General features: G+C 43.7%; 1 protein-coding gene across 1 annotated transcript; it reads left to right on the top strand.

Annotated features, from left to right (window-relative positions):
- The first annotated feature begins 135 nt into the window (after positions 1-135).
- Positions 136-20,253, top strand: DTL (denticleless E3 ubiquitin protein ligase homolog). The gene is made up of 15 exons (XM_041477155.1): positions 136-187; positions 350-475; positions 1,292-1,390; positions 1,721-1,782; positions 1,875-1,995; positions 2,467-2,532; positions 3,664-3,776; positions 4,439-4,512; positions 5,442-5,545; positions 6,461-6,565; positions 8,433-8,545; positions 12,018-12,107; positions 13,862-14,000; positions 17,844-18,709; positions 20,194-20,253. Exons 1-15 carry the CDS (start codon positions 145-147, stop codon positions 20,251-20,253), a joined length of 2,181 nt encoding a protein of 726 aa, XP_041333089.1. The 5' UTR covers positions 136-144.
- The last annotated feature ends 6,085 nt before the right edge of the window (positions 20,254-26,338 follow it).

Genomic DNA, 26,338 nt, shown 5'->3' with positions numbered 1-26,338 from the left:
CGGGTGCTGCCTGCAGGCCCCGCCCAATAGAGGAGGTGGGCGCCGCGCTGCGCGACCAATGAGGGCGCGCGGAGGATTTGGCGGGCTGGTGGTTTGGCGGGAGCTGGCGCAGCGCGCCCCTAACGCGAACGCGTCTCCGTGGCCATGCTGTGCCGCGCGCTGCTCCGCCGCGCTGTCGCGCCCGCCCGTGAGTACCGCCGGCCTCGCCGCCACTGCCGCGCCTTTCCGCACGCCCTCCCGTCCCCATCCGTCCCCGGCCGCCTGCACAGCCGCGGCGGCCGCCTCGCGGCTCGTGGCGCCCGAGCCTGTGGTGTCTGAGGCGCTTAAGGGTCTGTCTGTCCCCTTGTAGGTCGGTCCTCAGCGCTTCCCCTGCATCATCTCTTGGAGAGCTACCAGTGCAGCCAAGAAGATGACCACCTGTCTTACGGGGAAACGGGAACGCCGGTCCCTCCTTTCGGCTGCGCTTTTTCTACAGGTAAAGTCGCCTCCTGAAAGACCTTTGGTGGGGCCCAGGGTATGGGCTCTGTTGTCTGCAGTTTTTTGTTTTAAAGTGAGCTTACTCCTGCAGTGTGCTTGCTCCTACACGTGATAAACTTTGGATCGTGGTGCACCTAGATACTGATGGAATACAAATAAGCAACTGTAAAGCATTTATTTTAGTGTCTCTTTGTTTCATCTGTGTGTGTTTCAAGGTGTGTCCTCTTGGTGACAGTGTGAGGCTACACAGGTGAAAAACTGGGCTTTGTTCACAATATATAAAAGCTATAATAGGGTGGAGAACATTAGGTAGAAGTCAGAGGTGAGTGGATGTTACCAGGCAGTTACACACAGCATTTCCCCATGATGGGGGAAAGGAGTAAGCAATGAAGCTCCTGGATCTTTAGGGCAAAGCTTCTTCATTCATTGTACTCTCGTTTTGGCATGACCTTTTATATTTCTCTGAGGTGACTTCCTGCTTTTTCAAGTCAGATCATGGAAAATGCTGGAGGCTGTAGATGATAGGTACTCTAGATACAGAAAACTATTATAGCTGGTGAAAGAGGGATCATCTCAAAAATTGCTTCTGGAGCCATTTGATTGCCCATGTATAGTCATTCCTGAATGGAGCATCTAGAAAAAATGCTTGCCAGTATTTCTGTATTTTAACACTTAGGTTGCTATGTAAATGCTGTTTATTTTACAGTTTTATGTTTGCTGCATTCCCTATTTAAAGCATCTCTGGCTTTCACAAAGAGCATGGGCATGATTTTGTGTTAGCTGCATAACATAATATGTTTCCATTTCTTTTCAGCCCCAAATTTGGAGCACGTCCTGGCAGTTGCAAATGAAGAAGGGTTTGTTAGACTGTATGATACTGAAGCACAGACCACCAGCAAGCTCATCTTTAAGGGTAAATGTTGTATAGAAAGTGATCTTCATTTGATGTGGCAAATGTGGGATTTGCTGGAATCAATGAGAGCTTTTTGCAAGTCCTTAAAACGTAAATTGTAGGCAGTACTTTATTCCTTCCACAAACTTTGCAGAGTCTTCTTTACAAAGCAGCAGCCTGAATGCACTCTTTTAAATCAGCAGTAGTAGATGCATTATTCTGTATTGTCTTTCATGCTTAAGGCAAACTGTTGACAAGCTTTCTGATTTCAGTGTCTGATGTCATTTAGTCTTCTGCAAAATACCATCCTGTGATGCACAGAACTAATCTTCGTTTTTGTTTTCCTGTTAGAATGGCAGGCTCACTCAAATGCTGTATTTGACCTTGCCTGGGTGCCAGGGGAACACAGGATTGTAAGCAGTCTTTTGCCATCTGACTTTTTTTTTTAATGCTTTGGCAACTGTGTACAGAAAATGACTTAAGCTTTTTATTTTTTCCTCTGAAGGTCACTGCTTCAGGAGATCAGACAGCCAAGGTGTGGGATGTGAGAGCTGGCGAGCTTCTTGGCATATGCAAAGGTCACCAGTGTAGCCTCAAGTCAGTTGCCTTTTCTAGATTTGAGAAAGGTAAATGTTGATATTGCCTGTTGTCTGTTTTTCCCTTCTTCTTTACCCCAGGCAAAGTACTTTAAGGGCTAAAAAAGGGCTTTGGAAGCTGACAGGTACCAATAGCACAGGCCTGAGCAGTGACCCAGCCAGGAAAGCAAAACTGTCTAGTTGGAACTTGATGGGGTCCTGATGCTAAAATCTGCACATTTCTGGTCTTGGGCAAAGATAAGATAGGATATCTGCTTCCATACCCAAGTGTGTGAATATGCTTTCCATAAGCTGGTTTCTGTAGTGGGAATAAGAAAAGGATAGTAAGAGTAAGGAAACAAGTCAAAAAGCATGGCAAAACAATGGCCTGAGTTTTGTATTTCCAGGACTGGCAACCCAGGTGTTGGGACAGAAGAGCCAGAAGTATATAGATGGCATTGTACTGCATTCAGTTAATTGAATAAATGCTTTTGGAAGCTAATAACACTTTTTTTCTCTCAGCTGTTTTCTGTACTGGAGGGAGAGATGGAAACATCCTGGTTTGGGATACCAGGTGCAACAAGAAAGGTAAATAAACTTTCAGATATGTATCAAAAAAGCTTGGTATCTCATGTAAAAGGACTGCTCAGATGGGCTTGTTGGGCTGATGGTTTTGATTACAATGTAGGCAGCAGAGGATTCTCAGATAACTATAGTGCTTTAGGTACTGTAAGAGGATGGAATAGGTATCTCTGCTATCTATGTGTAATACATTTCTCCACTTTGCAGCAGTCCCAGATGTGCAGCATCAAACCACAGGCTGGTTTGATAATTCCCTGTGTGTAGGTCAGGAGGTGAGGCTGTACAGAATGCATTCTGCTAGAGCGGTGCAAAAGCAGATGAGATAGGAGAGATTGCTTAGGTCACAGACATCCAGAGGGGTGAGGAAAAGCTGGAAAGGCTCCTGCCAGAGTAGGAAGGAAGGCAGAAAGTGTAGAAAAAAAGAGCTTGTGAGTGCTGGTAGCAGCTGAAGATATTGTGGGAGCACCTACTATAAATATGTGAGCTCATTCTACTCTTCTGCTTCCTGGAGCTTTTCCTTCTCCAGGCCCTTCCCCTTATGCCATTTCCCAGTTCTCTGCTCTGCCACAGCAGTTTCTTTGCCTGAACAATGTCTTGCTCTTCCATCTGTATCAGGTTCCCTGGCTTTTCAAACAGGCAAGTGAAGGAAAAGTTGACTGACTCCACATGATTCAAGTGGAAGGTGTAGAGGAAAAAAAGTATAAAAGTTGCCTTACTCCATCCAGTAAGACAATACGTTTCATAAGGTAACAAGAAAAAAAGCCAAACTGGAAATTATAAAATAGAGTAGAAAAGCACTGGAAGTCTTCCAGTGAGCACAGTTCTGCTTGGGATGAGGTGGGTTGAACACTCCAGACCAGGATGCAAGTGAAAAACAGGCCAAGGGGTAACAATTTCCAAAGGCAGCCTGCCTAGATTGGTTTCATTGTCCATGCTACACTGACCTCTAGTTTTTTGCACTGTGTTCTTCTCACTGGTTTTGTATGTAAGTAATTTTTGTTTTCAGAATACAGTAATGATTTTAAAGGTTAACCTAAGCCACCTTTTAAGTCTAAGCCCAAGCTGATGCCTGTTTTATTAAAGCGATAGCAAAATTGCAGGTAAACTGCTAATTGAGATGTCTTTGATTTCTTTCAGATGGCTTTTACAGGCAGGTGAATCAAATCAGTGGAGCACACAACATGGCTGACAGGCAGACTCCTTCCAAACCAAAGAAGAGGCAGAACCTGAGAGGACTTGCTCCCTTGGTGGTGAGTATCTGGGCAACAAACAAAATGTCTCTTCTGGGGACAGTGAATTCACAGAATTCTTCCTAAGTAAATATAGTGAGAAATATGTGGCTTGTATGTGGTAAATGCTTCCATTTATCTTTGCACAGGTAGGGTTTTTTGTCATGGTCATTTGCAATGGCTAATTTTAGACATTGTTTAGTTAACAACCCACGTGCCATAAAAGCCAACTTTGGGCAAATGCTATGTGAAAATACATCTTCTTTCCCCTCCGCTCCAGGGAGGAGCGGAGTGGCCAGCATTCCCTTTTTGAGGGGAGAGATATGGAGTTGTACATTTTTTTCTGTCCTTTTTTTCTCCTTTAATTTGACCAGGCACATTACTGCCTTACTGGAGTAAGACCTGATCATTTTTAATCTATGAAACTTTCGGATGAAGGCAGCTCTCTTATCTGTGAGCTGAAAGATGTAATCTCAAACTGCTGCCCAAACACTTATCTCTCAGTGGCAATTTCACTGGTAGGAGTGTACAAAGCATTGCTGTGTCCTAAATGACATCTGCTGTTTCTATGTTCTGCTGCCTGGCTAGAAGGAGGTTTTCCTGGCATTCACATGGCCTTGAACTAAGCAGCAAGATCTTGCTGACCTTAAAAGAAAATAAAGTTCTTTTTTCTTCTTTTTAAGGATTTCCAGCAGAGTGTAACTGTGGTGCTGCTTCAGGATGAGCATACTCTTATCTCTGCAGGAGCTGTTGATGGGTAAGGAGGGAGGATGCCTGCTTTCCTGTCTATTCTGTGTGCTCAATGGCATAAAAAGATTGGGAGATATTTCTCTCTAAGATGGCTCAGTGGCCAACAAGGCCTAGAGCTACTGCTAGGTGGAATCAACAGCTATGCTGCCAGCTTGCATTGGCTTTACTTCCTTACTGGAGATTGCAGTACTGGACAAACTGTGGTATGTGGTAAATGCTCATTTTAGTCTTAGCTATGGGGCAGAATTAAAGCAATTCTTCCCTCTCTCACTCTATTCTCATGAACCTATGAGACCACACAAAGACTATTGTTAGAGAGCCTTTATGGATGTGAGTGGGTGGTCAGGGCCTGGACATGTGTAGGCATGCTTGAGAAAATGTTTCTTTGAGTTACAAAAGATGCATTCTCTTAGGTGCCAGATCCCTTGCAGCATTTTGGAGCTTGAGCAGACTGTCTTAATGATCAGCATGGAAATGATCCTCTTGGACTCGGTTCTTTAGCAGGTTCCATGTGGTCAGAGCCTTTCTGAGGCAGATAAGATTGACTGTCCTACCTGTGGTTCATGACAGAGACTTGCTCCCAAAGAGCAAGTAAAAAAATTGGAAGACTTAATTTTTAAAACTACAAACTAAAACTACTTGTCAGAAGTATAAGTGCACCCATGTGTTTCCTTTTACTAGTTGAAGGAAGTTGGCTTCTAGGCTCTTGTTCTGTCTCGAGTTGGTTACAGAAGGGAGTGCTGCCTCCTCGCCCATGGCCAGCAGAGCAATTGTTTGGCTTTCAGTACGGCTCTGCTCTGCTCCTGCTCAGCTGTTGTCTCCTTAGCACTGGATACTCCTCAGTCAAGAGCAATTGATTTCTGTGCTCTTAAAAGGCTTTATCAGCATGGAAAGGGAAATTAGGAAGCTGAAGACACTCGTGCTTTTCTATTCCAGTGTGATCAAAGTGTGGGACTTGCGCAGAAACTATGCTGCTTTCCGTCAGGACCCGCTGCCCGTCAGGTCCTTCTGCTACCCTGGAACCAGCACTCGCAAGCTTGGTAAGCACTGGACATGGATTTGTTACAGTGCAGAGTGAATTTAAGAAGTACTATCAGTGACATTTCTTATCTTTATAGCCAATTGTTAATCAGACTGGCAAACTCTGCAGGGTATTTTGATTGCCAATATCAAATTTTCAAGTTGAAGAGTGAACATGCCTGACTTTTATATCACTGCACCAATAATAAAAATGTGCAGAAGCTTCAGCAGTGCATTTTCGTAAACAGAGTGGAGGAACAGTAGAGCTCTTGATGAGGAATTTAGCTAGTCAATTTGATACATGAGTAAAATTCAGATTGAATTTTCTTTGCATTGTATCTTGCAAAGACAGCAGAATGGACTGGGGTTTTATATTATCACCTCTTGTAACTGTTGTCAAAAATGATAGCACACTTGTTCATGTTTCTTCTTTGTACTTTTAATGCCTTACGATGCCATGATGCAATGCAGTAATTCCTGATTTGTCTGATCAATGTGGTAATGGTCAGTGTCACTCCCAAGAAGGTAGTTGTGAAATAATTTGCCTGCAGGGAAAGATTTTTATTGAGCCTGAATCACTAACAAATCAGAGAATGGCGTGTTCTACCAAGGCATGAGGGTTTCTCTTTATTTTTGGTCTCTGCTTCTGCAATTTGTTGTTCCTGTTATCTGTTTGAAGCTATCAAATAAATCACTTGCCTGTTTTGAAGGTGCAATTCCTTTCTAAATACCACCCTGAATTGTCATGAGAAAATGTAGATGTTATTCTAGAAACATTTCTTCTTCAGCAAATGCTCTGTCAAACATAGAAACTTTACCATGACAATCTCATACATTTTACAGATCCTTTCCAAATTTCCTTCTCTGGGCATTTTTTTGAGAATGTCTCTTTTCCAATTTTTTCTCTTCTGAAGAACTTCTCTCTTTCTCTGTAGGATATTCTAGCCTGGTTTTGGATTCCACTGGTGCTAATCTGTTTGCTAACTGCACTGATGACAATATCTACATGTTCAATATGACAAGTTTAAGGACCACTCCAGGTAAGCATGATATCTGTGGAAATAGCTGCAAAAAGTATAGATGATACAGAGTGTAGAAAGGTAATTCCTCTGACAGAGAGACAGGGACCAGGTTCAACACGAAGGAAACCTATTCCATGCTCCTATCTCTAAAGCTATGCGGGACAGATCCACATTTTGTGTTAAGCCATCCACATGAAATTAATAGTAGATACTGGTTCACCCAGACAGAGACTGATGGTAGTTTGCATATTAGCTCTAGTTATCCAGTGAGGAATGGCTGCTCTCCAGCCTGAAGGAAGTTTGAATCCTCTGCTTACTGGCAGTCACGGATTTGTCAGACTTTTAGATATGAATCCACTGAAAGTGATCACCTGATAATTTCAGATATTTTAAGGTGTCTTTTCAGTTTAACTTATACCACGGTTTCTGGAAGAAAGGATCCCTTGCATACTGAGGTGCTTCATCCTTTCGGATTCCTTCAGCTCTGCAGCTGTGACCTTTACATGCACAAGATGGCCCTGAGCCTTTGGTGCACGAAGCTGCTTTGCCACAGGCCGGTGGCAAAACTTGTTAGATGCATTCCAGCCAGACACGTAATTTATTTTCCATTGCCATTTCTCAGTCTCTCAGTTAACTGAAATTAAATGAACAATGTGTCCTTCTGTCTGCTCTTCAGGAAGGCAGTCTGGTGGGTGGGAATGCTTCCAGAGCGCAGAAGTGTTGCGAGTAGTAAATATTAATAGCTTGGTTGTTGAGGTTAACCCCGGGTGCTGCTGGCTGCTCTGTGGGGGTGGGCTGCCTGGCCTGTCCCTCACAGGAGCAGCTCTGGCCAGCGCAGCCCCTGGCTCCTCACGGAGCTCTTGCCTTGTGTGTGCAGCCAGGGCGAGCAGCCCCGTGCTCCAGCTGGATGGAGCTCCTCGGAGCGCAGCGTGCAGCTCCCGCAGAGGGCAGTGCCTGCCCGCCCTTGGGCCGCCCTCACCGCAGCTGCAGCTGCTCTCATCCAGCACTGAGGCAGATCCAGTTGGTCAGGAAATCCTCCTGTAACAGCACTTGCTGCCTGGTTTAGCAAGGGATTCGCTGTTGATGGTCACTGCACTGGGAGAGCTGTGGGCAAAAAGAATCAAAGGGTATTTTGGGGTCTTGCAACTCTTTAAAGGCCACCGAAGGCAGTCACATGTCCTCTTCGTCTGTGGGGTGTTTCCTCTGTGAGAGCCTCTACTAAACAGGGCTGAAGTGCCAGCCCAGCCTGGGGCTACCCCGGGAAACTTGTGCTCTGTGCCCCATGAGGGGAAAGGACATGGTGCAGCCAAGCACTCCAGATCACACTTGGCTCTTGTGCCAGCGGAAGGCCATTGTGGTGGGGGAATGTCGGCCATTTGGGGTGATGGTTTCAAGGCTTTAGCAAACACTACTAAGGCTTTAAATACAGGAGAACGTGACTGACAAAATACAAGTTTTATCGATGAAATAAAGCTGCTGGCAGTGAGAGGAAGGAGCAGCCAGTGCCTTTGTTGCCACCTGTGTGGAAGAAGGCTCTTGCTGCGGGACTGGTGATGGCGGCTGAGGGAGGAAGAGGCAGGGAACCTGAACCAGAGGAGAGGGGCAGCCCAGGTGAGGGCTGAGCCTGGTTGTGATGTGGGTCAGGGTAGAACTTTAATGAAACTGCCATTGGTTTGTTTGGGAAGCCTGAAGGGCTCCAGATGAATAATCAAAACTTCCTGCTGCCAGAGCCTCAGAGCAAGGGAGCAGTGCAACCACTTTCTCCAAAGGATATGTGGCTAGGCAGGAAAAGCCTGTAAGATCAGCCTTCCTTGCACAACTGACTCCAGGGCTATGCATTTAGTGGGGATTTTACTTATTTTTGTATTTTATTTTCTCTTCACAGTGGCAGTTTTCAGTGGACACCGGAATTCAACCTTTTACATCAAATCCAGCACCAGCCCAGATGACCAGTTCCTGCTCAGTGGCTCAAGTGACTGCAACGTGTACATCTGGAAGGTGAGGCAATGGGGGAGCTGCTTTTGCTTTTCATGTTCACATCGAACACTCCTTGCTTCCCAATCCTACCCAAAGCAGCGTGGGGCTAGCTCCTGGCATGTTGTGCCTGGAGTGTGTATGTTGCTGTCAAGGCTTCGTGTAATTGCTTAATGTAAAACAGAGCTAACCTCCTGCCATCAGTACGTCTCTCATCACTGCTGCTTATTGCAAATTGCTGTTCTTAATCTGGTTTTAATGGGCATTAAAATCTTCTTTCAGTCCTGTTGATTCAGGCAGCTATGACAAGTAGACAGACAGGTGTCAGTTCATAGTTAGCAGTGGAGCACGTTAGCAGAAACCTAAAAGTTTAATTGTTTTAAAGGGCACTCTTTCCCTCCACCTCTCCCTTTTCCAGCTCCTGCTTCAGACATAGCTTTATCTCATGCTTAATTTACAGTAGTAAAGCCTTTGTATTACAGCAAGGGCTCAGCCAGAGCCTTCAGCAAAATTCCAAAGCACTGTCTGACAGCTCAGGGTCTTTGTCACTTAACATCTTGCCATGACGTGTAGGAAATGTCACCAAGATAGTAGCAGGCACCTCAGAATAAGGCATGCCTTAAGTTCTGTTCTTCATGTTCTTCATGTTCCTCATAAGTGCCCTTAGTGAAGTAGAATAGACAGAAACCACAGGTGACTGCCTCTTAAAGTTTTGGGATAACTTTCAGGGAATGTTGATATATCCATCCATTTCACAATGAGTTTGAAAGGAAAATACAAACCTTTCAGAGGAGAGGGTCAGCCTGCTGAGGTTGTGGTTTGAGCACGTAGCCTCTTTATTTTGGAGAACACTTGGAAGCAGCTGGGTTGCTCACTCAGTGGAGGCAGGAGTGTGGTAGCAGGATTACTGTGCCAAATGGTGTAATTTTAACCTTCCTTGTGTTCTGCGCAAATTCAGCAATAATGCCTGTGTGAGCTTGAGTTGCACATTTTGCATTCATTGTTTTGATACTTTCCTGGAACTAGGCTGGGACTCAGTTGGGAGCATTCAAGGATGTCATTATACCTCAAAATTTAAGCATTTGAGCACATTTAAAATGTATTCATGTACAGAAGGCTTCTGTTGCTATCACATATGAGTGACAGATCGTATTGCATATTTATAAAATGAATTATCAATTTTTTTTATTTTAATACCATAGTCATATTAGAAAGTGGGACTTCCAGTGTATTTGTCTCTTTCAAGATCTGTCGTATTCAGAGGCTTCTTAATTTAAATGTTGACAGATTTGACTGAAACGTATGTATCTTTTCATGGCATGAGGATTTACTATGCTGTGAAGAAAACCGTGGTTATATTATGCATGAGTAGTTAACAGATAATGTTATAATGACCTTAATGAAGAGCTCTTTCTGTATCTGGAGAGGAATAAAATGCAGAGGAAGACCTTTTGTACTTAGATGACTTCTTTGAGAAACTTTTACAGCAGTGCTACGTTTGTGTTTGGATGAGAAGCACTGTGGATAGAAGTTATTGCTGACAAGGATGCTGTTTCAGTCTGTTTTCATATATATGTCACTTCCAGGCAATGAACACTTCTTTTATTGTGTATGGTTTGGTTTTTCTTTTAATTAAAAGTTCATCAATTAATGAACTCTCACTCTTGAACAACCATAAGGTTATACAAGCTGAAGAGCAAAGAGGTTTTTCTTCACAAAAATGGTGCCTATCTGAGGTACCTTCCTGGTAATAAAACAATGCCATTTGTAGATTTGTGCTTCCATTGTTCTTTCAATCCTTTGATGTGGATCATTCTCAGGAAACCATATCAAGTTTTGCTTTGGTGTGTCCCAGTCCTGGAACGGAGGGGATTCTGTATCATATGGTGCACAAAACCATAGACACCATTTTAGGCTGCATCTTGAAAATGGATGTAACAGCTGTTTCCAGTGAGGAGAGTAACTAAAAAAGGTCTCATTTCCTAGGTTTCTCTTTTTAACCTTGCCACAATAGGCCTCACTTCCCCAACAATATCCTGTCAATTCAGGCACAAAAAGCCGCCTGTGCTGTGGCTAATCCTGACTTAACATGCAGAGTGCCTGACAGTCTTCTGCCAAACACAGTGGACACAGCCATAACTCTGCACTCTTCTTCACTTCACAGGAATATAAATTGGGTATAGTTCCTTTAATTTACACTGCTATAGTGTAAAACCACCGTGTCCTAGAAAGAGTAATTCCCTTCTTCTGCTTTCCTTCCAGCAATCAGTGGTTACTGGACCACTGTTTTGGCTGCTATGAATGTATAATAGCAAGACTGCTATTAACTGTAAGTGAAGGTGTTCTCTGCACAAAGATCTCCTGTTTATTCCCTAAATAAGGATTTAATTTCCATTGCATGTTTTGGCAGTGAAAGGAATGCTCTGACCAAGGCATTTAGTGGATATTTAGTCAAGTAATTGCCTCTATCATGCCAGGGGGAAAAAAGGGTCCTGTTAAGATGAACATGTTTGTATCAAAACAACTTAAGTTCTGAAGCTGCAGTTTTGCAGGCTGTTGTGGATGATCTACAAGAGAAAAATGTAAATCAGTAGCCTTCCCCAAAGTCTTGCATCTTCCTTTGAAACCTATATATAATGTCTACTCCTTTTCCCAGACAGTATAAGATCTGTTCATTCCCTTATCTAAACCTTATCTAAATCCCCTTGATAAATCTCCCCTGTAATGTCACATCAATGATGGTGACTCACAGTTCCAGAAAGGATTGCCTGCTGAAAGCAAGCAAAACTTGGATAGAATCGGAGTGTGTGTGTGTGTTTTCTCCTTTGGGCCACTTCAGCTCTGTCTGTCACTTACAGGAGCAGGAGTCAAAGATAAGTAGCAGTACTGTAGAACAGGAGAAAGATTTTTATGAAGAGTGTGAGAGAAATTGAGATCAGTTGAACGAACGTGAGTGATTGAGAGAGCTTTCCTATGGACTCTTAAGAGGGTCTCTGCTGCAGCTGGCTGGTTGGAGAAGGAACAGGCACTTGGCAGTTTCACAAATGCCGGTTTTGAAGCCATTGGAAGGTCATCTATGAGATTTTGTTGGCAATGTTTTCATTTTTTTAATAAACCATTGACCTGTGATTGGGACATTGGTAAAATTGCAGCAGAATATATTTGCCTAACCCGATTCAAAATATGAACCTCCCAGCATCTCACCTGGAACAGGTAGAGGTACTTAAAATGCTTGTCTCATGGTCTGGGCTGTCAGCTCTGGAGGCAGAATTCCTGTGTGTAGCAGGACTTGAACAAGTGTTAACATGAACTGCTGCTGAGGAGTTCCTCAGCTGTTGCCTCATGATGACAGGCTGAGATAATTTGATTTATGCAAGACAGGAAAGATGGGAAGTATCCACATGCTTCACAGGTGGGACATGGGGTTTTTCTTGGAGACGTATATTAGGCTGTGTGCATTCTGACTGTTTGCTTGTTTTCCTGTGAAATTTTTAAGGTTTCTGAGCCCAGCCTTCCTCCATGGATACTCCTTGGTCACTCTCAGGAAGTTACCTCCATTGCTTGGTGCCCTTCAGACTTCACTAAGGTTTGTCTTCTGCAAAATGGTTTTTACTGGGAAACAATAGATGTGATGTGACAACAGCATTTGTTTTTTTGGGAGGAAAATTTTAGTCAATCAGTTCTAAATGTTCATTTAGGAGACAGTAATAAAACCATGTCATATTAGCACAATGTATCAGATATTTTCAAATAATTTTGGCTAATTGAGAAATCCTAAGAAATTGAAAATGAGAAAAGACCTCTCCTGATGAGAGTTTGATACTATGTATAAGAGACAAGACTATGAAATAATTTAATCAGGGCTTTCATAAGCCAAAGGCTTGTTTTTTTGTTCCATATTCACATCTTCCTTTCCCTCTGACCATTGATACATCTGCTAGTCTTGTACAGAGTGGCAAGAAGTTTTGAATGCCCTTTAAAAACATATGGACTCTTTTCATTGTGACCTCTTTTCAAAATCAGAGCTGCTTTTATGACAAAAAGAGCCTCCAGTGAAATTGGGTCAGTAGTTATGCACCAGGTGTCACTGAAAGGAAAACAACAGAAGCAGGAAGTTAGTTCAAATGTTTGGCCTAGCTCAAAACTAGAAATAACCCTGAAAAATCCCAAGCAGTGTCTTAATGATAGCCAGAGTTTCTTCCACCCCACAATGTTGAAGAAGTCAGCTTCTTTCCCTAGCTTCCATTGCAGCACCAGAGCTTCAGAAAAGCATTACAGTGTAGGAAGGTGGGAGTCTTGCAGGGAAACATCAGGAATTGTTCTCGTGTAAGATGCATAATATGAGAACTGGCATTTCAGATGAAATCTGTGATCTAGAGGTAGCCCAGCATCCTGATCGTGGTGTGTTGGAAATGCAGACCAATTCAGCCTTTCACATTGTTACTGACACAGGGAAGAAATAGTCAGCCATTGTTCAGATGCCAAAGCATGAGGAAAAGTGAAAAATATGGAGCTAAGACAGGTCAGGAAGCTGCTTCATGTGATTTGAGGAGCAAGATTGCTTTTGGTAGGGACAACATTGGTGTGACAAAAGTCAGAGTAGACACTTGCCCCATACTGATCGCTATGAACTTTCACCACAGCATTTCCTTTTTCTTTCTACTGATTGATTCCTTGCTGAGTCGCCAGCTAATCTGCCTAAAGACAGCCATAAAGTGTGGGTTAGATGGGTGCTGCTCCTTTGGCCAGGATTCCAGAGATCTTTTTGGAGCACATGATGCTGCAGTAGGGCTCTAGAGCTGTGTTCCTGGCAGAGTTGGGTTCTCTGCCAGATTGTGCTGACATTTGACTCTGAAGAGATAGCACAGCTCATGCAGCAGCCATCCAATGTCACCTTCTTGGTGTACTGCAAAATGTTTGTCCCCAAGCAGAAGACGTCCTCAGCAAAAGAGGCAGATTAAGATGCAGGTGCACAAAGGATCATGGCTGCTTTTGTCTAACGAGGGTTTGAAATCCCAAAATGTGCCATGCCCTGAGCAGAGCAGTGTTTCTTACATAGCCATGCAAAGCAAATGGTTGGTGGTGGCTGAGATTTCTGTATCAGAAAGATATGGGTGCAGCAGCCTTGCCTGCTTTAAAACAAATACTCCTGCCTGGTGCAGTAATGAAACAGAGTTGGGTTTGTTTTCATTGTTTAATGGTCAGTCTTGTACCCCTTCAGCCAAGCTTCACACCATCATTCATACTGGTGTTGTGTGTTGGAGGGAGCTGCCCTGGTTCACTCAGCCAGTGATCCATAGGATGTGCCCTGGTTACTCTAACACACAAATTTATACTTAGATTGCTACATGCTCTGATGACAACACTGTGAGGATTTGGCGTTTACAACGTTGTCCTGAGGAAGAGAAATCAGGATCAAGGAAAGCCAACTTGGTGGGCTGGGTCACTCAGAAGAAACCAAAACAACAACATGGAGCAGGTAAGCCCCCTGAGCTGAGATATCTTGCTCTGCAACATGGCTGCTGAATTTTGTCTGTTGGTTCTCTGTACCAACAAAAGCCTTTGACTTGTCTTATTAGCCTTCTGAGGTTTTTCTCATATTAGGCAATTACTCATATAGCCAGACAAGAACTTCTACTTGTGAATACTTCTGCCATCAACAGGACAAGCTGCCTGAAGTAGCTTACAAGCATGGCAAAGTCTGTATGGCCAGACTGCAAAGCAGATATTCATTGACACAGCTTGTTGGGCAGCCAGGTCTTCAGTGGGTTTCAGCAGAGTTTGATAATTGAACAGCCTAAGGAGATGTCACTGTAGCAACAACTCACTTTTTTTTATTTTCCTATCAAATACTAACTGAGAGCAATAAGATCATATGCTTTTTCTAGTTTGGTAGTTTACCCAGCAAAGGGCTGACAGCACATGGAGAGCCTTGGAACTCTGACCTGTTTGTTTCTGCCTATAGTTGAACTGTGCACAGAGTAATTTTTCAGGTGCAGTTATCAGTATTGTCTCTCTTTCTTCAGCTTCAGTCAGTGGTACTGACCACATACAGCCAAATGAAATGCTGTGTAGTGAAGGTACTTTAAAAAAACCGTGTAGACAATCATGATGATTGTAATGCCCCAGAATTAATCTGTTAAGTCTAGTGAACAAATGCAGTACCTTTGTACAAAGCCTGGGCACTCAGACAAGTTGTGCAGCATGTTCTGAGCTAGCAAGCAGATGTGTAGAGAAGGAAGTCACTAAGCAGGTAGTACCTTAGAGGAGAAGAAAGGAACCCTGATCATAATATTACCTGTGATTTGTCTGTTACCTGCATTTCGTTGCAGTAGACAGGTGAAAGGAGGAGAACTGCCCTCTCCCCAAAGTGAAGTAAGATGAGCTTCTCTGCAGAGTAGCTCTGAAACTAAGAATACAATAGCTTTCCAGCAGCTGCTGCTGTGACTTCCTGCATTCCACCTATCTTTTCGAGCCACCCTCTAAATGCATTTCTTCTTGGCTAGCACAAATAAAGGCTGAAGGTCTCCAAATCCCACTAATGGGATAACATTACCTCTAACCTTTCGCCATGAGTAACAAGTCTAGCAGGAAGTTTGCAGGACAATGGGAGGGAGAGTGCCAGGACCACTACATAGCTGGTAATTGTTTTGTGTGTGCAAAATTGTTTTGTGTGTGCAAATTGTTTTGTTTTTTGAGCCCTCAGAGAGTGCTCAAAAATACCTTCGTGTTTTAGTGCCAGAAAAACAGAAATAAGCATAGATTTAGACCAAAACCATGAGATCTAAAGTATCTTATACATGAAAATTTTATAAGTCAGGTTTGGCAAAAAAAAAAAAAAAGAAAAAAATACTTATTTCTCCTTGCTCTTGCTGCATTAAAGTAACACAGGAGGGAAGAGGAAGTACACAGACACTGCAAACACAAGAGCAGGCTTCCTGCTGACCTTGGCTCTTGAACACAAAACACGTGCTGTTAGAATATAGGAGTTATCTGCAGAGACTAATTCAGAGCTGGCAAGCAGAGGACTATTTCAGACCTGCTGGGATGAATCTAGGTAGTTCCCCACGCATTTCTGACGAACAAATTAGGAGATTGAGGTTGTGTATTGATTGTTGACCTATATCATCAAGTGTAATAAGCAGAGTTTCCTATTTGGCAATTACTTCCGTGGTTTCTTTAAGTTGTACTATTTTCTCTGTGGTTTTGTGTAACCAAATTTCTGGAGCAGGCCTGTGTATAGAAAATTTGTGAATCTTAAATCTGGAAATTGATAATACCACTCTAGAAGATTTGTGGCAGAGAAGGTCGGAAACATCCAAAATAACCTGCTTTGGTGTGATGTAGGTTGACTGCAGGTATTTACAGTATTATACCATGTGCAGTGGCAGCATAAATGGAAACAGCTTCAAACTGGCTTGGTAGGAACCTGAATCATGCATGCAGTCTTAGAAAAAAAAAAAAAAAAAAAAAAGCCTGATCTTCATATTCCTAATCTCAAATTTGTGTTTGCTTCTTGGATGACACTCATCCTACTCCCAGGATAATTCTTTTTCCATTATCCAGTGTGTCCACAGCATAACTTCCAGACCAGTTTGGGATTCAAAGTGCTCATACCCAGCTAGTCATGCAATATTTCTGCTAAATGAATTTGTCATAGTCATTATGGATCAAGAGGTGCTGAGCTTGCTGTTTTCTTCCCCTCTAGGAGCTTAGATTTTTGAGAGCAACTAATTTCCCAGCTGAGTTATTATTGTCTTGTAAATGCTCATTAAACCAAAGATTAGGAGAAGAAATCTTGGCAGTTATATTTGCATAGCCCAGATTGAAGCAAGTTGTTATGAAGTAGCATATCTTACCAGGAAAGGAGCCTTTAACTCTATTTTTTGTGTTGAAGTTATTTGTAGTGGGAATCTTTAATATGGGATCCTATTCAATTTTGTTCTGATGCAGCACTTGTATTTTGGATGCAGTACTTGTATTCTGATGCAGTACTTGTATTTGGGTACTTGTTAGATAATACAGTGAAAGGATCAGAAGAGTTTTAGTATAGTATGTAACCAGGCCTGTAGGTGCTCACTCAACATGTTGTTTGTGAGACAGCCTAGCGTTGTAAAGAAACTGGCAGGTTGCTCACACTAGACTTCTCATTGTTCTAATGGAGTGCTTTATAGTGCAGTGCTAGTGCTCAGAGAGGGGAGTTTTGATTAAACTCCTGGTACACACAAAAATTGTAGTGCTCTTGTGCCCAACAGTGAAAGTGCACAGAGTAACTTCAGGCACTACGCCATTTAATTGCATCACCACGGATTAGGTGAATGAGAAAGCAGGAATCTTACAAAGTTAATAATGTATTCCCTGTGGGAAGGGGCTGGAGATAAAAACATCTGAAAAAATTAAAATAACACTCTCTAATATTGCTGCAGACTGAGATTCTTGCTATGTAGGATTCCCACTGTTGTTAGTGAGGTCCTTATGTCCCTGCCTATGACTGGTGTTTTCTGAGTGTTCAAAATTTTTCTTTTACAAGCAGGGGCATTTATATCTTGGCTAGTGAGCTCAGAAGCCACTGTGAAATACCTGTCAGGGAATCATTTGTTGAGAGATTTTATTTCCTTTGGAATTAAGTCCTTGTTCAGTAGGTGAAGAATTTCTCAAGCTTCCCTGGGTGTGGTAAATAACTATTGTCTCAATTCTAATACAACATTGCAGAAAGTCCTCCAGCAAAAAGACAAGAGAATGAAAGTATGTCCTTCACTTAAAAAAGTCTTTAAAATCTGCAGCCAGTAACACCTGACTAGGAGCTTTATTCAGGTGCTAGGGCATTGCAATGTAAGCCTTCTTTAGTACTGTAATAAGCCGTGGGACCTGCTTACAGTACCTTTGTCCATCAGCTCGGTTATGGAGCTGCTAAAGGTGCAGGGCAGGTGGGAACCAGCCTTTTTGCCAGGCAGTTGTCTGGAAAAGCAAAATGTAAACCTCCAGCAAGGCTAGATACACTTAGAACATTCAAAATTGGTTTTGTCTGTTCATTTTGGCTGTAGCTCATGTAAGAGCACTCACTGCTGAAGGGACAGATGTCGGACATTACACAAATGTACTGCATTATGCTTTATCAGTGTAATACAGGATTTTATACAGGACTTATACCAGTTTAACCAAAATTAGAGGGATGCATACAGCTTCTTAGTTCAAAAGGGTATATGTGAATCACAGGGTCGGCACTGATTCATCTCCTGGTTGCAAGGGGTGTTTTTGAAAAGACTGTCCTTAATCTGCTGTTCTGTGTTCCTCATCAGACTACTTATTTCTCCCCTCCCAGGGCCACCAGCCAGCCCACAAAGCACTCTTGCCAAGGCCCTGGCAGCGGGCAGCGTGCGCATTTCCTCACCACAGCCTGCTGCCTGTTCTCCCATTCATTCCGGAGACCTTCCGCTGCCCACCAACACGGCGACTGCCGCTCTCAAAACTCCGACCACCAGAGCCTCCACCCCAGCCAAGCCACGTGGAACCAGCCCCTGTGCGTCCCCCAAGCTGATCCCTTCCTCCAAAATGTCCATCAAATACTGGGTTACAAAGACTCCGTGCTCTTCTCCTCCAGAAGTGGAGAAAAAGGCTCCTTCTCCTAGAAAAGCCCTGGCAGAAGTCTCTCAAGTCACCCAGGATCTCCTGGAAGCTGCTTGCCCTCCTCAAGTCCTACACTCACAATTTGAAACTCGTGCCAAGAGAAGGCTTGACTGCAGCAAGGACGCTGATGCAGGGCAGAAGTGTCCGCAGGGCTGTAGCTGTGTGACTGAACTGGACAATGCAGATAAGAAATCCAATCTGAATTTATGTCACTTGGTTCCAGACCAAAAAGCTTCTGATGAAGATTCTCTCAGCCTGGCTGACTTGTGTAACGACCATGAAGGCTCCAGCCACAGCCCAAAAGAGCCTTCCCTTTCTGGAAGCCATACTAATCCATCAGGCATTCAAACTTCCGCCCGTCTTTGCAGATCTCCACGTGGGCAAGACACTGAGGTAGTAGATAAAGAGAACAGTTCTCCTGAAAGAAAAAATTGGTTGTCTGCTCTGGGAGCGAAGCTACAGATTGGCAGAGCTGGCAGCCAGAGCACATCAAACAGCCCCCTGTCATCCTGCAGTCCTGGTGCCAAAAGACAGGCCACTTCACCGAAAACTGTAAGTAGGGCAGCCAACAACTGAAGTAAGTTCTCCCTAGCTGCCCCTCTCCCTTTGTTTGTTCCCGCCTGCTCAGACACAAAGAATTATCTGATCCCTTTGACTATGGACAAAAGAGATGATTTCTGGCCTAATAAGCTGGATACATTAATGCTGTTATCTGCTAATCCTCTCCACGCAGAAACAGAATTTTTATGATGTGTCCTTCATTTTCAAGGGACTTAAGGCACACAGGAGCTCAGAGATCCTTGCAGCTCCCAGCTGGATGTTTGGAGGATGTAGCCATCTTAAGAGGAGCTCTGCTCTGAGAGGCACAATAATGCCAACAGCTTTCCTGGCAGATCTCCTGTTTATGTGTTCACCATCACATCTGCCTGTTTACGTTACTGGAAAGCCACTTAAACATTGGAAGAAAGAGCTAAATTCTCTTCCAGCTCAGGTAGCAAAAGAATTTGTTGCCCGTGTTAAAACTGTGGGGCATTAAATAATGCCCTTCAGTTCCTTCAATGGAAAACTAGAAGAAAACAAGAAGTGTGCAAGAGTGAGAGGGCAGGATTTGACCTACATCATCCTACTTTTGGTGTACAGGAAGGCTGAGACAGAGCTCATCCTAGGATCTGAAATTAAAGTTAAGCTTACAAAGCAGCTAAAAACATTGATATGAGGGCTTTACTAGGATATTACAATTACATTTTTTAAAACAAACCCAACTTGACTTATACCTGCAACTGGACTCCCAAGTCCTCCAGTGTCTTTGACTGAGTCTCATTTCAGTAAATGTTAGGTAAATTTTCAGTCATCCAATTTTAGTTGTACTCTTGAATATCTGATGCTAAAAGTTGTTGCCATCACTGGGGTTTGTCTCATTTCTTACCTGATTTCATCCCTTCCAGCACTTCCACCAGATACAACCTGGGCAAACCACTGGTCCTGAAGTTATTCATAGCAGCTGGACCCTTCATGTTGTAGTTGTACCAAGAAAGCTTGGTGATAGGAAACCTACAACTACTTGTGACTACTTGTGCTTTATGCTGTATGTGTTTAAACACAAGACAGAGAGATTTTCCCTGGAGAGAGATTACAATAGAACAATTACCTTTCCTGCCCAGTATGCTCTGGTTCAGATTTTGGGATGCTCCTGTCTTGTTCTCATAGCCTGAGGAGATGCCAGGAATACCCAACAGCATTCATTGCATTCGCTGAATCTTGGAAATCTGTGGCTCTCTTACCTGCTGTAGGGAAGCTGAAACTGCAGCTGGAGTGCATTTTTCATGGCAGTGGGACAACCCTAGGATTTAGACAGCATTGTAGATAGTGAGCCTCTTACCTGTGAGACAGATTGTAGTAAAGAACCTTTCATTTACTCTCTTAGTTGGGAAGCCGAGCAAACTGGGGCAATGATGGAGTGGGAACTTGAGACTCCTGCAGCATATGAGCTGTTAACCTAAAAATGTTTCATGCTAGTTTTGCTTTTATTTCTTGCTAGGCTGCAGCTACTTGTTTCCGTGAGGAAGATCTGCACATACTTCCACAGAAAGACACAGAATGACTGAAACAGCGTGTGGCGCTTACACCTGAGGGATGTTGACACCAACGTATCAAGACCAGACTTAACAATGCCAACAACAATGCACCAGGATTACACAATTTGTTGTCAGACCTTCATAGACTTGAGGGTTTATTCTTCTCATTGTTGAAGCTGTTATCAGTTGAAGTGAATTGAGTCAGACCTTCACAGACTTGAGGTTTTGGTCTTCCCATTGTTAAAGCTGTTACCAGGTGAAGTGAGTTGAGTGTGTAAAATCTACACAATACTTACTTGTGGTCTCTTCAGGACTTAGGGTATGTGGTTTTTCATAAACAAAGTATTTTTTACATGGCAACTGTTCTAGTCCAAGGACAGACACAGCTCTGCTGTGTATTGTTGACAGGCACATATAACTTGTCAGTTTGTTACTAAATCTGTTCAAACTGTTACTAAAGCTGTTCAAACTACCACTGCTCCTGCTGGTTCTCATTTATATTATCTCTGATTTATGTACGGCCCAGTGTCATGGATTGACCCTGGCACAGTGCCAGTGCCCCCATGAAAGGTGTATTTCCAAAATGGTTACTGTGAGATGTGACCTGGAAACAGAACAAAGCAGGCTTCAACTTGGGAATGGAGGGGAAAAAACAACACTTTATTAATCTACAACATAGACACAAAAGGAAAAAAAAGAAAAAAACCACACACAACAATCCACAATGGAACACCTCCAAAACACTCTTCCTCCCCCCCACCCCTCTAACACTTAAATCCCCTCTAACACTCTGTTCTCAGTCCAATACCATCCTCCACACAAGCTCCCCCCAGTTCATCAGGAGAGAGGAGTCTCCCTCTTGCACCATGGGCCTCCCCAGGAAACACAGTAGAACTTCTGTGCTTCCATGTCACACACGGCAGCTGCTTGAAGAGAAATCTGCCATGGTGACCATCTTCCTTCCATGTCCAGTGCTCTCACCACTGTCCATGGATCCAAACTGCTTCTTAGGTCCTTTTAAGAATGCTTTTCGCCCAGTTCCAAGAAGATGGCCTTCTCTCACCATTTGGGATGCCTGTCCCCCCCATATTCACTCCCCTGGGGCCTGGGGCTCAGGAACAGAGATTCTTCGCTGAAGGCCGAGGGCTCCACCACACCCTCCCCCTCAGTCTCTGTTCCCTCTACTTCTCCTCATGGCTTTGTCACTCCTGGCTTCCGCCTCCCCCAAGGTGCAGTCTCTGCATTAAAGGAAGAAATTGGTTCCATCTCGTGGCCATGTAAGAGAAAAAGTCCGGCCCAAAGCCACTCCAATCATCTCCTCCATCTCGGGCGCTTCTCATCTGCTGACATTTCTTCACCTACTCAAGCCTTCTTCTTCTTGCCCATCCTCTGTCCCCTCTCCGTTCTCAGCTGAGGAGGATCAGTGTTTTTACAGCTTCCATTGTTTCAACACCAAAGGGGTTAAAAGCTCAGCTCGCTCTGCCAGCGACTGGGCACCTTGCCCCCCTCCCCCCCGCCCCAACCCTTCTTCTCCTGGCCATGGTGCTGGCACAAGATATTAAATTTCAAGCCAGCACAGTCTCTATCATTCTCTCCCCGGGGGGGGGGGCTGCCCAAACCATCCCAGGTCTCCTCCACCCCTGCCTCTTGCAGGGGCTCCGGCCTCCCTTCCCTCAGGCCGCATGGCCTCCCCCTCCCCCACCCAGATGCAGCTGGGCAGGGGAGAGGTCAGATCAACTCACCGGCCAGACTCAAAAGAGAAAATCCCTCCGGGAATCCTCTGCTTTTAACCCCTGTGTGTTCTCAGAGGCATATCCAGGTCCCCAGTGGCCACACCAGGTGCCAGTTTTCAAATCTGGCCACTGATTGGTTTGACCATAACTTTCCCAGAAACTCACTTCCTGGTCAAACCACGACACCCGGACTACAAGAAATAAAATACGTTGTGCTACTATAGAGCATCCATGTGTTGTCCTTCAAAGAACAGCTTTACACATAACGAACTGGTCTTCATCTGCACTCCACAAAATGCCAAATACAATGCAAAGCATGGGTTGAGGGGAAAGCAAACAGGAAAGAGTCAATACGTAATTTCTTCTAAAATTACTCAAACATTTCATGACAGTTGTTTTATAGAATAATACATTGTTGATATGAGGACAGCATGAGCCCAGAAGAAAAAAAGCAAAATTGCAATTGAAGATAACCTTTAAATTTTAAGCCTCATTCTGAGTTCCATATTTTTCTAATCAGAATAACTAACTTTCCATCTTCATTGATGCTTTATGGAAAAATTCCAGGGACTAAAAGTACAGCAGGAAGACACATTACTCAAGTCTTGTGCAGCTAGACAAAGACTCCAAGATCAGAAAGCATTATGTGTAATGAAGTCTGAATATCCCATCTTAATTTTTCCATATAGTTTTTTTAACTCTGCTGAGTCTATAACAGTTCTTATTTTTGAAGTTGCTCAGTTTTGATTTAAATGCCTTGCATGATTTCAGGTCCATTACAATTGTACATTAATTGTTCTAGAGTTGAGATACTGTGAAAAGACTGACATTGAATTTGTTTAGCTTTGTCTTTTGCCTGTTAGCTCAGGTTACTCACTTTTTAGTCTGGGTTACAGATATTTATACTACATTAGATCTTCTATCCTATTTGTAGAAAGCCCAAACATAAGACAACCACCTTGTTCTCTTCTTTCATGAGCTAAAGAGATTCTACATGCAAAATACAAAACAGCCATTGAAGTGCTTCATTCCTTCACATTAAAGAACCACAGTAGTAGCTCCACTTACATTAACACCAAAGCCACTCTCTGTCTTTACTTCACTCAGATTTATGGTTTACTTCTCTTGTCTGAAGAATCCTTTGGCAAAGCATCTTCAACCACCCACTTCTGTGCCATCCCTGGATTTTTTCGTTTGGGTCATAAATTATGTAACTCCCTGGTTGCCTCATAAGTGTGCTCTCACGTTGTATTGTGAGTGACGCAGAGGAGGATATGGGCACAAACCCAAGCAGCAAAGACAAGGCTGACCTAGGAGAGCTGATAATTCTTACATCCACGTGCCTATAACTGTGACAAATCTGTTTTGGTTGGGGTTTTGTCCCTCTAGTTGTAATATCATTATGAAAAAAATACCAGTTTATTCTCCTATACCTGTTCTTGCCAGAGGTGTTAAGTATCCAAAAACCAGACTACTGATAGTCTGTGTGACTGTAAAGCCAGCTCCAGCAACAGCCAGGTAGGCTGTGTTGACAGGAGTTTAGCAGATACAGTCAGAGTGTATTAGTGAATTATTCAGTGTCGCTATTATTTTTGTTCTGCTGATTTTCATAGATTCACTGACAGAGGAAGTGATAGTTTGTATACTGAGATCAAGAGACCTGTGACTGGCATAACTGCAATGAGTTCTTGTTTGCTTGAATGGACTGATTTGCTGCTGGTACCTGACAGCAAGGCAATTATATGAAAATTGGAACTGTTACATCATAAGGAATTGGCTGTTTGTACACATCCAGTTGTTTGAAGAAGCAGGACTGGAAGAGTGATAAAGAGAAAGCTGATGTTTGCACAAGTTAGTAGGGGGAAAACAATCACTGTAAGTGTGAAAGAACAAAGTTCATTGCATAAGACAGGCAAGTGTCTGGAGAAACTAATACTCATCCAGTTGTTACATGCTTAGAAGAAAGAGCAGGGCTTGGGAGGCCCATGCTGCACCTTTCTATCAGACTCACATCTATATACTCCTATTTTTTTCCCTCTGTGCAAAGGGACAGCTGTCCATGCTTGCCAATTCATTCTGCTTACGAGAGGGTGTGAATTTGCAGGCTGTTCCTAATTCTTCTCTTTGTGGACACTCTTCTTCCACCTGTTTTGATTTAACCCAATCAACTCCTGAAAATAAGTCAGTTTTGAGATGACACAGTATGGAGATCAATCGAAATGAGGTTTTCTTGTTTCAGAATAAGCCTGAATAAGTTTCAGGTTTTGCACTGGGTTGCTCAGAAACAGCTGTTCTGAAAGAACAGCTATTCAAACAGCCCTATAGTAACTCCACTATGGAGGTGAATCTAGAAGAAAGTAACGCAAGACTGCTGGGGGAGTGGTATAACATTAAAGTAAGGATATTGTCAAGCATGAAGGCAGCAGGGAAAAAATTGTCCATGGAAATTAATTTCTTAACTTCCTCATCTCAGCACCCCCAGCCATACCCATTAGAAAGCATGACACAGAGAAGGGCTCTGGTTTTGAGTCACACAGCCTATGGTTTGGCTGTCGATGTGCTTCTGCCCATCAAGGGCTGAAGGGACCCCTGCTGCTGCTCCTGTTTTCTGGCGGCAGAGCCCTCCTCACCGCTCTGCCGAGCGAGAAAGAATTGCACTGCCTATGGATTTGTACAAAGCCGTGCTGCTCTGTTTTCCTGCCGCATGCTGCCCCATGGAACCGCGGGAATTCCCGCAGTGGCCGCGTTCCTTGCCCCAGAGGGTCCGTGGGGCTGTGCCTGCATCCCCGCGCCTCCCCTACTGTGGCACAGCCCTGCCCCGCAGCCGCCACCCGCTTCTGTCCCCGCTGCTGCCCCTGAGGGCCCTACTGGGTCCCCTACTGTGCTCACGCAGCTGAAGTGCTCGAAAAGCCATGTTTTGGCCGTGCTTTTATGGGCTTGCTGTGCACCCAGCAGGGACACCACCTTGGACCACCCTTACCACAGGGCGTGCGTGCAGCCTTCCTTTTCATTTTCTCCCTGGGAGACGGAGAAGAGTGAGTTTTAAATACAATGCTGCGAGTTCAATGCTGCTAAGCAGAGCCTGTCTGATTGCAGATGCAGCTGGAGCTCCTGGCTTAGTCCTGGCACAAGCAAGTTAAGGACAAAAGGTCTTCGCTCCTCTTATGCAAAGAGACAATTTCTGTGGCAGCTGAGGGCAGTATTAGTATTCATGCCTTGGCTGGTCTGGCAGCAAGGCAGCTAACTTGATATTAACTGTGGCACAATGACTGAGGTTTATGGGCTGTTTCTTAATATATACCACAGGTACCCAACAAATGTTTCTTAATCCTATTTTCCTTGGGGTACCTGCTGCTCCAACAATGGCCTTGGGTTTTTCTTGCAATGGTGGTGGTTTTTTAAGAGTCACAGGCAGGTTCCCTACTTGGCTCATTTATTGTTGTGTTGTAATTTTGTGTTGGTTTATTTTCCAGATGACCAAAGTTCCTCTTAAACTCAAGTCATCTGTGTTTACAAATATTTTATTGTGTAATATACTAAAGCTTTTTCCCAGCATTTGAACTGGACCCTAGATTTGCTGCTGAGACATTTCCACATTGTATGCATTAGAAATGTGTTACCCTGAATGACTAATGGAAATTATTTCTGCTCCAGGAAGCAAAATGATGCTGAGTGAAAGAGAGAAGAGGGTTTATATGGAAAGAAGAGTATATTCCCCTTTGCTCAGGCCTGCTGAAATGGTCTCTCCCCTGCCCCCTTGTCGTGTATCTCACCACAGCACAAGGGTGTGCCAGAACATGTTCCCACAACCTTTCAACCCATTCAGCACAGCCTGCAACTTTCCTGGCTATTTTTGTGTACTCCACTCAATGATTAAGTGCCCAGGACTGTGATAATACATCCTTTCAGCACTGGCAACCAACAAAATGCAATCTCAGCTGCTCACAAACAGCCTTTCCAGTTCTTCTTCCTTAAAAAAATTGGATTATTGATAGATTATCCTTCTGATCATAAGAGTGTAAACTTGGAGATGTGTTCTTCCTGGCAAGGACTTCATCTCTTAGTAATCAAGGATTATTCTTGTTGACAGTAGGGGTTCTGCATCTAACTGAAGCCCCTTGCAGGCTGCCTTTGCCTGCTATAAACGAAGTGTCTCATCTGCAGCTGAAGATTAACCACGTCTGGGTCAAAACAGGGCAGCTATTCGATTTTACAAAGCTGTAGCACGCAGTGGTTTCCTGAACACCTCTGGTTGTTTAGTGGTATTTTAGCTTTTCTTCAGCTTCTCAGCTTATTTACCAAACAGGCTATAACCCTGCTGATGATTTATCCTTGGTAGAAAAGCCCCTTCTCTCTCTGACGTCTGAGTTTTTCCATTGCTC

This window comes from Pyrgilauda ruficollis, unplaced genomic scaffold (assembly GCF_017590135.1).
Source record: "Pyrgilauda ruficollis isolate IOZ18807 unplaced genomic scaffold, ASM1759013v1 scaffold4, whole genome shotgun sequence".
Classification (NCBI taxonomy): domain Eukaryota; kingdom Metazoa; phylum Chordata; class Aves; order Passeriformes; family Passeridae; genus Pyrgilauda; species Pyrgilauda ruficollis.
This window is presented reverse-complemented; position numbering and strand designations above follow the sequence as displayed.

What these genes read in the sequence shown, in the direction of transcription:
- DTL (XM_041477155.1), top strand. Translation starts at nt 145, where the DNA reads ATGCTGTGCCGCGCGCTGCTCCGCCGCGCTGTCGCGCCCGCCC. An exon ending in CTTTTCTAGATTTGAGAAAG is followed by an intron (nt 1,996 to 2,466) that starts GTAAATGTTGAT and finishes TTTTTCTCTCAG; the next exon opens with CTGTTTTCTGTACTGGAGGG. An exon ending in GAGGACTTGCTCCCTTGGTG is followed by an intron (nt 3,777 to 4,438) that starts GTGAGTATCTGG and finishes CTTCTTTTTAAG; the next exon opens with GATTTCCAGCAGAGTGTAAC.